Genomic DNA, 13714 nt, shown 5'->3' on the forward strand with positions numbered 1-13714 from the left:
ATCCTGGTTCTTAAAGGGCTGCTTAGTCATAAAAGTTAGATTTGGGGGTTGGGAGGGTGGCTTGATTGTTAAGGTGTTTGCCTTACAAACACAAGGTGCAGGGTTTGAGTCTCACAAGGGATAATTGGCTAGGCTTAAAATGGCTCGCAAGGGCAGTTAGCTTAGTACTAACCTATGAACCTATGCTGCTAATTAATGCAATCACATGCCTTTGTTCAGGGTTTTCTTTTGTAGTCCAAGAGGAATTGATTCTGCAAGAATCTCAGTGCAGTGACAGTTTTAACATCTCTGCAGTAGTTTGGGGGGAGGTGACTGTCACTTCCTCTTGGACTACAAAAGAAAACCCTGAAGAAATGCCGGCAATTTAGCTACTTTTATGGCTGTAGCTGGATAACTTCTAAGTATAGTGTAAAACAAACCGAGCCAAACATGAATGAGGGTGATTAGAGACAGAAAAGAAGCAGTCCTATTACAGAAGGTAAAGAAAATAACAGCGACCCACACAAACCCCATTATATATCAATGGAATGCGAATTTACAGTTACCTCCTTATGTCTGGCATGAGTCATAGAAAGTGAAAGGGTTGAAGGAGAACAAGATCACACTGACATATCAACCCCCATTGGTAGCCATGTTGTGGAAAACAGGCTAAAATTAGAAATAAAGCACTTAGAGTGATTCTGAGGTGTTAAAATAGATCAGGAAAGAAAGCTAGAGTGAATAAAATGATTTTTTTTTTAGTTCTAGGGTGGACCTTTTCTTTAAGTCTTTAAGTGCAATATCTATTGTGCAATAGTAAGTGCTGCTATACATAGACATATAAAAATTGTAATTATGTCCTAGTGTTGTGTCAGTGTTGATGTCATATTTAGAGTCTGTAGTTCTGTTTTTATATTTATATTGTTATATATATTTTAGTATGTTTTTGGTCTGCACATTATGCTCAAAGCAACACAATTTCATTTAACCTGCACTTGTGTATGGGTCTAAATGACAATAAAGTTTACTTTGACATTGACTTTGAGTACAACTGGCTTGAGGATTGCAGTGAAATAGATAGTAGAGAAGAAGATGGGGATGAGGAAAGAGTACCGTAGACATTCATACACTTGGAAAAAGCATATGCCAAAGTCTTAAACAAGTGGAATTTGGCAGTTCTGTAAAGGTTCAACATCCTTGAAACACTGGCAGAATTAGTGCAAGCTCTGTAAAAGCATCCAGTGACACAAATATGAGCAGTGTTTATACTCATCGAGTGCTTCCCAGAGGGGGTAGGGATGCATCAGGGCTCAGTTCTGAGCTCACTCCTGTTCATCCTGGTGACAGACTAAATCAGTAAACAGGTTGGAGAGGACAGCTCAAGAAAACACCTATATGAGGATGATATGGCACTACAAGCAAACTGCAACACAAACTTCAGCAAATGCTAGGGGGTTAGAATGCAAAACTAAAAGACGTGGGATGAAACTGAGGACAGTCAAGACCTTGGTTATGGCAGCAAATGGTATAATGAGAAGTCGTCAAAAACTGGGAAAGAAGGGAAAATACTGTAACAGGATAACAGTCCTAAGTATTTGGTAGATGAGGTTAAGGAGAAGGGAAGTCTGAATGAGTAGGTGCTGCAGACATCTGGTACAAAGTGCCAGAGGCAGTGTGTGGCAGAAGAAGGCAAAACTATCTGAAATGTAAGATGCAGCCAGCATTTATGCATATCACAGATGCCTGGCCAGTAAAGACAGCTGAGGAAGCTGCAGGTAATGGAGCTAAAGTGCCGGAGATGCTTCATAGGATACACACTGTGGGGCAGAAGATGAAATGAGGACATTAGACTGGAAGGCAAAGTAGCCGCAGATGCAGAGAAAGTCAGGGGGCATGGATTGCAGTGGTTCAGTCACATGGACAAGAAAGTAAAAAATGATTTGGTAAACTAGATTTGGGCAAGACAGATACAGGAGAAGGAGAGGTAAGGATGACCTGACAGGACATGGAGAGACTGCCTTAGGGAAGAGCTGCACCAGTCATGTATTACAGTCAAAAAAGGTAGTAGCATGACTTGTAATACCAGAATTTGTAGTCACAAACAACATGACTCCCTGACCTCATGTAAAATGTAAATAAAATAGATTTTGATGATGATGATGGTGACAGAAGCAAAAAAAAAAAAAGTAAAACTGCTTTTTAATGAAAGTGACATGAAATAGCATTACACAACAGTGATGATTTACTGATGAAGGAGACTGGCTCCAAGAGCAGACCAAGTCAGTGGAAGGCTCTATGGAAGGAGTACTAATGGATTCCCAAACACCCACTCCCCATAAAAGCATCATGTGTGCAAGCCTTTTCTCTCTCTCTCTCTCTCTCTCACTGCACTGATGTATCTGTTGCTAATTCCTTAATTAAAACATTATACAGAAACCATGACTAGAAAAGAATGAACTAGTAATTATTTATTTCATTTACTACTCCAAAGCAACACCTATTTTATTCAATATAAGAACTCTGAGTTTCTTCCTTAGTTAAAACATGGTACAGAAATCTCGACCAGACATTAATGAGATAGTAATTATTTCTTTTATCTAGTATTCCAAAGCATCACACCAATTTAAGCAATATAAACACTACAATATACAATACTCATTGTTTATTTTTTAACTATGAGTAGACTCATTTTTAAATAATATTCTTCTGAGGCCCATCCACCTACAGTGTCTCCCATACCAGAGTTTTTGGCCTTCCCATTACTGTTCTATCCCTAACCTAAAGCTCCTGCCTGAAGTGAAATTTGCATTCATAGCTCCTCCATCATCATTCACTCATGCTCCCAATGTATCAGCCCTAGAGCAGAGACCACCCCATTTATTCCCATCCTGACATATCCTGCTTCTGTTCTAAATATACTTCCATGCCCAGACTGCTGATGACGTAATTGGACACTATGGCTCTACACTAAAAAGCTGGACCCCATGGGATGACTCCTCAGCTACAATAAAATGTACCACTTCTATCATCACATAGCAGAGCACTTATTTTAGCTGTAATATACACATCATTAGATACTTTATTTTTCATTTACTGATCTGTCTTAGTTAAATCGAGTATGATTTTAGACCATTCGCCATGGTGGGGGCATTTGCATTTGTGATCTTTCATGGCTTATGAATTTTAGTACCACTGTCATGGCTTGAAGTTTATTTGTGCAACTGGTAAACAGTACTCTGCATGTGATTTGTTGCACTTAATTGTAATTTATGATTATGTAATGTTTTCTGTTAGTCTGACTACATTAAGTCTCTATACACCATGAATAATATACCTTCTTTTAGTCTGTAAGGCTATACCGCCATTACTCTGCTTACTGTCTGTAACCCACCAATGATTCATTTATTTTATGTAATACTTGGCAGAATTATTATAGTATGTTGTGTTTGTGCCACCATTTGGTGTGTTGTCATTTATATTCTTATCTGGGCACATTTTATTGTGTTATAGTGCTGGTTCACACATCTACAGAGTGATTGTGCAAGGCACTGTGCACTGTGTAGAAAACATGTTGTTTACTACTGCCATCATTATATAACCTCATATCACATGATAAAAATAGTGTTATGAAAATGTTGCCATAATATGTCCATACATCTGTTATGCAAGCCTTGTTAAGACCTCAACACAGTCTGACTAATAAGTGGATTGCTGAGAGGTTATATATGACCTTATCATGGGTAACAGTATGCCATTTACTTTAACTATTGTGTAGACTGAAGCCAAGCTGTTAAAAGTTATTTAGATGGGATACTAGCTCACTACATGCATCCTGCAGTTTATAATATTATTAGGTTTCATAGTTTTACAGGAATTTTTCAAAATTATTCCCGAAGTGCTCTAGATGCCTTTAAGTGAATTAGTATATCATTTCTAGTAAGTAATCACATACCTTTTTTTGTTCAATTGACTGGTAAAGAAGAAAATGCCACCATTGACAAAAGTTAGAAACACTGTTTTTCCAGTGTTGTGCTCTAATGGAGCCACTCAGAGGCATAACATGGTATACTCACATTCAGACATGCACCTTTTACTCCTTCATAATTTTGAGGCTACAAATCACTTGCTACCATTAGTGCCCAAATTGGTCTTCACCTGTTAGAACCATATAGTTGTGCTTGCATCTCAGTACTGATCTTTTTACTAGAATTGCCCTGTGGTTGTCCACTGCATCCTATTGTATTGATTCTGCCATGGATAGCATACACTTAATGGCTACAGCCACTGGGATTAATGTGATCCTACAAAGGAAATACTGCTTTACCAGGGAGTATCAATTGAGCAAATATTACATCACTCACAACTCTGTAAGGAAAACATGATCAGTACACTGAAATCTTTAGTTCATACAGTGAAACATCCACTTTTAGCAGCAGTAATGAACATTCCAGTTGTTCCAGTGGGACTACCTGCTTCCATAAAAGAAGTTTGGGAGTGCAGCTCAATGGTAGGGCACATGCATCACATATGTAAGGTCCTGGGTTCAGTCCCCTACACCTCTATAACACATCATGCACACATTCAAGTCACTGCACCCCAGGTACTAATATGATTCTTTCAAACTCCATGTAGGTATAAATGACTCAAGATGGACCTCACAGAGCTATATAAGAAAGATATAAAATAGATCTCTTGGAATATGTGTCACAAACAGGTACAAGCCTTGCACTGGGCAGTGTTCTACTTTCACCAAGGATGATGCCACAGTATAAACATAAAATTACCAACTTGGCTTAGCTTTTCCTGTCATTCCAGGAGATTCAATATCCGTGAGCATGGGAGGATATGGTCAACAGACCACGTTGCACTGGCAAGGATGGGCCGCACCTGCCCCCGCCCAGGCTTTCAGATTTTAGCTTAAACTTTATCCACCCCCTTAGAGCCCTTTCTAGGCAAGGCAAAAAAGACAAAAACAACAACACAATGAAAAAGTCTCGAAGCAACCTTAAGGTGCCACTGTTCAATGCTAGGAGCTTAATAAAAATCTCCATACTCCTCAAGCCCTTCTCACTCTGGATAATGTAAATAGATGTCTATGCTGTGTCTGAGACTTGGTTTAAAGTCATACAAAGTATTCGTGTAGTGCAAGGCTACAGTGCCTTTCACACATTTAAACCAACAACAGCACAAACTGTTGACAAAGGTGGAGGTGTCTTATTCTACATTAGCAACAAACATACCTTCAAGTTGCTTAAACAGGATGATACTATGGAGCTCATCCATGTACAAGTCATATGGATAAGGCTCCTCAACATATCATCGGTGGCTCCAGGTCACTATCTATGACCCTAGAGTCTCATGACTCTTAGCTAACCCTACTAGAGACAATCACCATCCAACCAAACACCCTATTCATGGGTGACTTTAACTACCCCTGTATACACTGAGAAACTTTTACTGCCTAAGACTCACAGACGCAATGCTTCCTGGACTTTATTAACACAAGAACTTTGGAACAGATAGTGCATGCTCCAACCAGAGAGTCAAATATGCTGGATCTGGTACTCTTCAACAAAGAAGAACATTGCAGTCCCAGCACTCCCCTCATATAAAGCTGTCTTCTTTGAAGTAAAAAATCAACCTGAATAAACAGCTAAACAAGTAACAATTAGGAATTATTCTAAGGCAAACTCCATCCTATTAGGTGACAGTCTGTCAAAATTCAAGGCTCTCCCTAACCCGAAGGCCATAGATACCTATACAGAATTGATCACAGAGTCCCAATACAAGCATGTGAATGGCTGCATAGAGGCTGACATACCTAGCAGAAGTAAATACAAAACAAACACTAAAGACAAGACCGGTGGTGGAACCCTCATCTAAACAGGGTATATAATAAAAAAAAAAAAAACTTCATGGCTAAAATCACAAAGAACAAATCTGTTATAGTCAAGTGTTCTTTTATACAGCTACTTAAGAAACAAAGAGGTTTAATTAAGTCCAACAAATCCAACTATGTGTTCAGGATAGCCTTGCAGGTTATGGACAATCATAAGGCCTTCTTCAGCGATGTCCAGAACCTTAAAGGTAACACACATCAGTGTGCTGAACTGGAGATGAACAATACCACCTTTACCAATCAGGGTGACAGAAAATCTACTGGCTGATAAATTTAACTCAAAGTTTACACCCCCCTCCACTCCACCTCAGCTCTGCCTGGTGAAATCCCCTCCAACTTACTTCCCCAACTGTAAGTTGTGACCAGGTGTTGCCAAAAACACCATCTCTATGGGTCTTGATAGTATCCCTTGCTGCCTTTTGAACAGTCTAAAACCCAACATATCAGGATCACAAGACACTCCTCAACTACAGCTTCAAAATAGACTATGTTCCATGTAAATGGAGGACTTCAACAATCATTCCCCTCTACAATGCAGGACCATCAACCAACCAAGGAAAATACAAACCCATCAGTCTAATGAGCCTAATATGCAAAGCCATGGAATGAATCATTATGGAAATGATAAACAAGAACATTGGCAGCCAACAGACACTGGGACCATCCCAGTTTGACTTTGTTAATGCAAGGTTGCATTTAGTTTGGTAGACTTCTTTGAGTGAGTCACCAAGGCAATGGATGAAGTAAAATAGTGGCAAGGCATTCAGTTTTTATAATACCCCACTCAGGTATTGCTGACAAGCTCTGTGAGCTAGGCATAAATCCCTACATAACTTGCTGGATTACCAGCTTTCTCACAAAACAGATCCAAGAAATCAGGATCAATGAGACCATCTCTAGCAAGAGACCAGTCATCTTTGGATTACCCCAGGCCTCTGTGCTGGGCCCACTCCTGTTTGGAATCTACTTCCCAGAAGTCATGGCTAATGTTCAAGGTATCTGGATCACTGAGTTCTCAGGTGACTATAACTTGGGTTAGTATTACTGTTTGGGCATTAGGTAACTCAGCCAGCAAATATAATCAACATAACACACTATGACTGTGCAAAGATAGAACATACAGCAAGTCATTGACTTACCACGCAACATAACGCTGAATTAAAACTCACAGCAGCAGACATTATACAGTGTAAATGTACCACACAGTATGTGGTTCAATAATCTGTAGAACCAGTCAGACCAACAACTATATCATTTATAAAGATCAAAGAGGTACACCTTCACTCATTTCCAAGGAAACTATCCTTTGTAACATCAACAGGATATACCTCAGTCTGATCTCCTCTCATCAATATCAGCAGAAAACAAATTGTATATCTTTGGTAAAATTTCCCTTAATAGTATAAATACCACCCTGTACGTCCTCTGAAAAGAGACTACTAGCTTAGTGGGACTAACAAAGTCCACAAAGAATGGATGGATGGATGGATGGATGGATGGATGGATGGATGGATGGATGGATGGATAGATGGATGGATATTCATTTACTGACTGGGGTAGAGCATTTTCAGGCCCAGCCTGGGGTTTAAAACCAGACAGAAAATGTAATATAAGAAGCTGAATACAAAGTACTTGAAATTAAGAAAAGAGTAGTACAATTAAATATACTGTACAAAATAAATTGTGGGATTAATCAGTGCAAGGTTGGAAATAGGTTGCTATTCTTTTTACAGTAAGAGTATGGAAACAAGTAGAGGTATACATAACGTATCTTCTACAAGACTATGGAAACTGAAAAAGGTATACTATTATACACTGACAGATGTGCATAATGAAGAGGAGAGGGTAGCAGAGAGGATTTCTGGATGCAATGGTGAGAAGAAAAAGTGTAGATGTGGTGAGGTGGGGAGGAAGTTGAAAGCTGTGAGAGGAAAGTTTTAGGAAATGACTTGTTGCATCTAAGAAGTGGAAGAGGAAGGAGGAAGAAAGGAGAGGAGTATGAAAATAGCATTTTTGGGTGAGGCAGAAAATTTGATACAGCTGCATTTCTTGTCTGGAGCAGGCCAGATATGACAAGCAGAAGGCCTTTGCTTGAGTGGATCTGAGAATTTGGAGTGGTGTAAGAAGTTCTGTTGCATCTGTAATGTGCTGTGATCTGTGGCTTCCCAAATTAAGCTAGCAATATATTCAATATCTTACTTTGGGGACTAATAAGGGGTAGTGGACCTCAAAACCTGGTATCCGGTAGAGTATAGGGTGTATTGCTAAACTGTGTTGTGGGATAAATTAAGTGATTCTTACTGTTCTAAAACAATTGCATTAGGATCCATTGAGCAAGAAATGTGTTTACAGAAATTAATGATCAGTTGTAATGATTAAATATCTTCAAGCATTGTTTCCCAAACTTTTGGGGACCAGCAGAGAAAATAGTGTACTCTGTGAATTTCAGGTTGGATAGTGGAGTCTGGAAATGGGATGTAGTTTGAGAAGAGAACCTTAGATTATAAGGAGGCATTGATCATTGCTTGACGCACCATTCTGTAAGGGGGTTTCTTTCTGAAAAACTATCTGTCTGGAATAAGCAGCGTGGGTTGGGGAGATGATGGAAGCATTTCATGGTGACCAAAACGATTTCTTTCTTTGGTGGTTATCCATTAAACTCTGAAAGGTCAACTCAGGGTGAATCTCCAACTCCAAAATGAGCATCAAGGATAGCCTGCTTGAGCACATCCTTAACACAGGAAATCCTCAAATGTGACATCTTCTAAAGGAACATACTAGAGCATACAGTCACAGTAAAAGTGAGCATAGTAAACAATGAAGAGAACTACATGGAAATCCTCTACAGAATTTGAGTTAATGGTCTTAAAATATACTTCCCTGATCCCAAAATCAAAAAAGGCTGAATGGTCCTCCAGTACCCTGTCTACCAGGGAACCCTGAAACTTAGACAGCTGAGATGGACACTTAATAGTTCTGAAACCCATACACATGAAAACACCTTCCTTTTGATCACGTCCAGTGCTTCAGATTCCTTATAAGGTAGTAAATTGAACATTCCCTGGAAAGTTTGGGATCTTTAGTGGTCCAAAAATATCACATAGAAGTCAGCCAAAGGCATTTAAAGAGGCTCCCATTCATTCATGTGGAGACTTGCAGACGATATATACCTTATGAAGAATTGACCGAACAGAATGTGGATGCTTTTCAGTTGCAGAAATGGCTTCATTTAAGCATGGAGTCCATTGGAAGGATGACCCAAACCTTTCCGCCCTTCCTTGATGCTTTCCAATTATTCATTTCTTGCTAAAAGTAAAGGGAACTATTTTCAGTATACAGACGGCTTCATTAGCATGAGGGTTTTCTAAAGGAAGGGTTCACCAGGGGGAGCTCTAAGGAAGCGACAACCTCCTGTTCATTTTTGTTTCATAACATGAATGAAGTACACTCCACTAATCATCACACAGGCAGTCTTGTGCTTGTCAGATTTGCAAGGAGTCAGGTCACTAACTGTAGAATACCAGCTATCAAATGACAAGGCAGCATATATTTGACTGTGGTTGTGCATAGACTGGAGAGGGGACAGTACTGGAATCAGTCTACATTCCCTAAGTCTGTGCTCACATACCATAAATTATCCATCCCAGAAGCTGTGCTGATTAAAGAGGCATCAATAAACTACTCACAAGCTAAGTCATTGGGGCCTACTGGAACTACAGTGAAGGCAAGGGAGAAAAGTCCTTGACCATGACTATTCAGCAAACAGAGGACTCAAGGCACCATGCCATAGCTGCATTCCAGTTTTAGGTATATTTTGTGTGTCTGGACATGGGGTGGGCAGTACTGACCCTCAGGAATGCAAGAGCACAAAGCCTTAGCTTAGCATATCTGTGGCTGTACTAAGGTGGAGTAATGGTTGACAATAACATCACCGCTTAGGGTAGCCAGGCAAGTAAAGTACATTTTTTTGTATCATTGATATGCAAATTAACTGAAGTGCTGGCTCACAAATGATACCGTCCATTTGCATTTAATGGTTTAATATGTTATTGCTTTGATGAGCAGGAGATTGTACAGATCCATAATGAATGCTATGTAGCCACCAAAGTGAGCACGGGCACTGATATACACAAAAATCAAAATAAGATACACTAGGAATTGAGTAAGGTATGGGAAAATAAATGCTGACAGATATATGCATCCATTACAGGAATAGACAGTGACACATTCAAAAGTTTTTGTTTGCATTTTGATAGGATTGCACATTAGCATTTTGCAAAGCTCATCATCTGTAAGCTTTTATTATTATTATTTCTATAGTAGAAATAGCCATTTGTATTAAACCTTGGTAAAATGCCATAAAAGTGTCTGTTATACAAAATTAATGTCTTAAGAACAACAGAGGTAGACTTCTCTAAACAGTATGCTTTAGGATACACAATGTGAGTTCAGAAGTGTAGAATATAAGAAACATACAGAATTATTTTAACAAAAGAACATAATGTAAGATTTCTTGTACAGGACACTACACACACACTTTCTGCTATAATGTTGTGCTTTTAAGCTATTGTAAAATATGTCAAAAGGCATTTTAATAATGCAGAGGAGAACGCAATCAGAATCACTTTGAAGTAATCTTAACAATAATCACTGCACAAATAGATGCATTATTCTGAGACATTCTGTCTAGAGTATGAAGATGCCAAATAAGTAACCATATAAAAAAATTATAATGTCATCCTTCAGCACATTCTTTGAGGCACTCTGCGATGCATTTCACTTAAGCATTTCATATCAAAATAATAAGAGTTTACAGTTTTACACATTTCAGATAATGATATTCTTTGTCATATTTACTTACGCACACAGGCTGCAAGCTGGCCTGACCAGTTATGATCCTGCTGGCAAATTCTTACAGAGGAGCCAATCAAACGGAATCCAGAGTTGCACTGGTATACGATTGTATCTCTGTAACCATAATCTTCTCCAATCACTTGTCCATTAACTATAGGCTCTGGAACTCCACAGTGGCCAGCTGTGTAATAAAATTGAAATATGAAATACAAATGAGTGTGATTTATAAGCAGAATGTAAACTTTTGTAATGTGCCTAAGCACAGTTTTAATGTTCAGCAAGGAAAAAAAAGTCATGCTGTACAAATCCTATTATGTATTAATTCCCACTTCACTGTTATCCATTATAACCTTATTACTTTGCACTGTACATCCTGTCTACTATGTTAGTACTGGCTGACTTTGTTATCAAAGATGGCAATATGAAAAGTATATGCGCATGTGTGAGTCTGTGTGTCTGGCTGTGTATGTACTTGTGTTACCATCATGTTGACAGCGGTCATTCATTGTGACACTGCACATTCAGGAGGTCCTAGTGGAAAACTAATCTAGGAGAGAAGTGCACAAGGAAAGTCAGTAAGACTGGGTCAAGGCTAGTGCAGTGCAATGTGATGTACTGTTTTACTTCATTTTAGTTTTCAAAGGATTATCTTTTCATGTCTTAAATTTGTAATGAGTTCCCAAGGTACATTTATAATTAGACTGCACACAACACTGTAATGGTCTGCTGAAGTTAAAAGACAAGCATGTGCTCAAGAGAGTGAAACCAACCTTGAAAATTTCCCATGTGACTTGACTGACTGCAATTCATGAAGCATCCTGGTCAAACAGTGTGGCATCATTCTATGTCCAAGGATAAACCAAATCCAACCAAAGAACTAACCACAGCAAGAAGCAAGATAAAACTGGTCTATTAAATGCTGGATGAAAGAACCTAATAAACCAGATGTATCCTGTCTCTTGCTGTGGACCATTTTTTCATTGGAAGGACTGTAGTACAGTTTTAGGAACAATACATTATTTCAGCAGTGTAAACTAAAGCACCTCATGATAAGCAGACAGGCATACCACAGGCCACCTTACTCCCAATGTTTTTGCAACAAAATCAGTTGCATTGGTGTAAAATTAGTGGTAATGTTGCTCTATTTATACATGCCATTAACAAAAAGTACAAATTCTAGTAGTCCTTCACTTTACTTATAGACACACACTCAATACACACACACACACACACACACACACACACACACACACACACACACACACACACACACACACACACACACACACACACACATACATAGCCAAAGACCCCCTTATTGTTTTCATCTATATACTGCACAGAGTCAACTACTACTCAGGAAGTGTCAACATCATCGAAGACTCACTGCTTAAGCATGTTTTATAGCTCTGGAGGGAATATGCTAAGACCAGAAAGACATGTCTTATATTCTAGCATACTCTCCTAGAGCATCTACAAAGCACATAAGGGACTGTTATTTAATGTCAATATATAAGAAAGGCAGGGTATAATAAGCCTCTTATATGCTTAGTGTGGGAGCTACGGGAACAGAGAAGCTGGTTAGCAATAAATACAGATGATTAAAGCGCATGATGGTGTAAATGTGTTCTCCTGTACCAGACATGTAATCTGAACTCACTTATACTACATAGCCTTTAAATACAGAACACTATCCCAATTTGTTTTTAGTTAAATGGAACACTTGGCATAGTATAATAGCATCTATTATTCATCATGGCTGCCGTACGCATCTGTCTTTAGATAATAATAAATTGAAGCAAATTTCTCTGTAGAGTTTGCTAGTCATACTTCAGCTCTGCTGCAAACATTTCTTCCTCACTACAAAGGCACTGGAGAATACAGTTTGAAGTGCACATGCTGAGAAGCTCAAAATAAATTAAATTATCTTGGGGACCAGTTTTAACGTTAGTTACATAGGAAGTGCGTGTAATTATATTCGAGCATTTGTATGGTAGAGTGAGTCTGTGTTAGTTTTCTTACCTAAGCAGCTGGTCTCTGTCCCACTCCAGAGCCCTGACGAAAGACATTCTCTCACAGCAGAGCCAACCAGCATATAACCGGAATCACAGGTGAAAATAGCTGTTGCTCCGTACGTGGTTTGAGTTCCAATTTTATTCCCATTGGGAGGTGTAGGGAGGTCTCCACATGAAATAACTGAAAAGAAAGAGTGTTCATGCATGAATACAACCCATCTGTGTCACAAAAGGAGAAAGTGCTATAATTCACACCAGATTTGAAGGAGCATCCTTTTGAAAATAGAAAGCTGTATAGAGGTAAATCAACCAGATGCAGAAAAAGACAACAAAAGGAAATATTTAATGCAAAAACACAAGTTCTAAATGCTCTGAAGCATCTGCATTTTGTTCCTGTCATAAATGAGCATATGACAGAAATTCAAAAAATAAATTTTTAATGTCTGGATATCTAAATGTGTAACACACTCAATTTATTCATCATTTAAATATAGTGAATGACTTGTCAGGCTTAGAATATCTTTTGATTTGAAACATCACTACTTTTTATTGATTGAGTAAATGAAGCAGTAGTTGCACATATGTACTATCACAATTTTTATCATTCCATTTTCATAGCAAAGAAAACTTGTTTATGTTATTTATACTGATGATCAACAACTTTCATGTTTAGTGACAAAGGTAGAAGTTATGGGCCTTTCCTCTATTTGGAGCGCTTGCAGAGTAAAGGAATGGAATTTATAAACAGAATGCCAGCAGCATGGTTTTTAACACATTTACGGGCTGTATCAGACATCTGGCTTATACGGTCTATTGATTTAGGTAATGAGATACAAACAAGCTGCAGCTTAGAATTCCTGGGTTTGATTCTCACATTTTCTTCTTGTATACTGAGTGACTGTTAAAGAAATTTTATCAGATCAGATCTCATAGGCCACCACTAATAAGAGACACTTGTGATAAGCTG

At 38.6% G+C, this 13714-nt stretch overlaps 1 protein-coding gene across 1 annotated transcript in view; it reads right to left on the reverse strand.

The window, feature by feature from the left end:
* Positions 1 to 13714, reverse strand: part of LOC122797720 (CUB and sushi domain-containing protein 3) — a 5249173-nt gene that overhangs the window by 480421 nt on the left and 4755038 nt on the right. The window contains exons 51-52 of the mRNA XM_044066251.1: positions 12755 to 12928; positions 10740 to 10913 (exon numbers count right to left, since the gene is read on the reverse strand). Coding sequence (XP_043922186.1) covers positions 10740 to 10913; positions 12755 to 12928 — 348 coding nt within the window. The remainder of the gene's footprint in view (positions 1 to 10739; positions 10914 to 12754; positions 12929 to 13714) is intronic.

Source organism: Protopterus annectens, chromosome 3.part1, assembly GCF_019279795.1.
Source record: "Protopterus annectens isolate FY-2018-M chromosome 3.part1, PAN1.0, whole genome shotgun sequence".
NCBI lineage: Eukaryota > Metazoa > Chordata > Ceratodontiformes > Protopteridae > Protopterus > Protopterus annectens.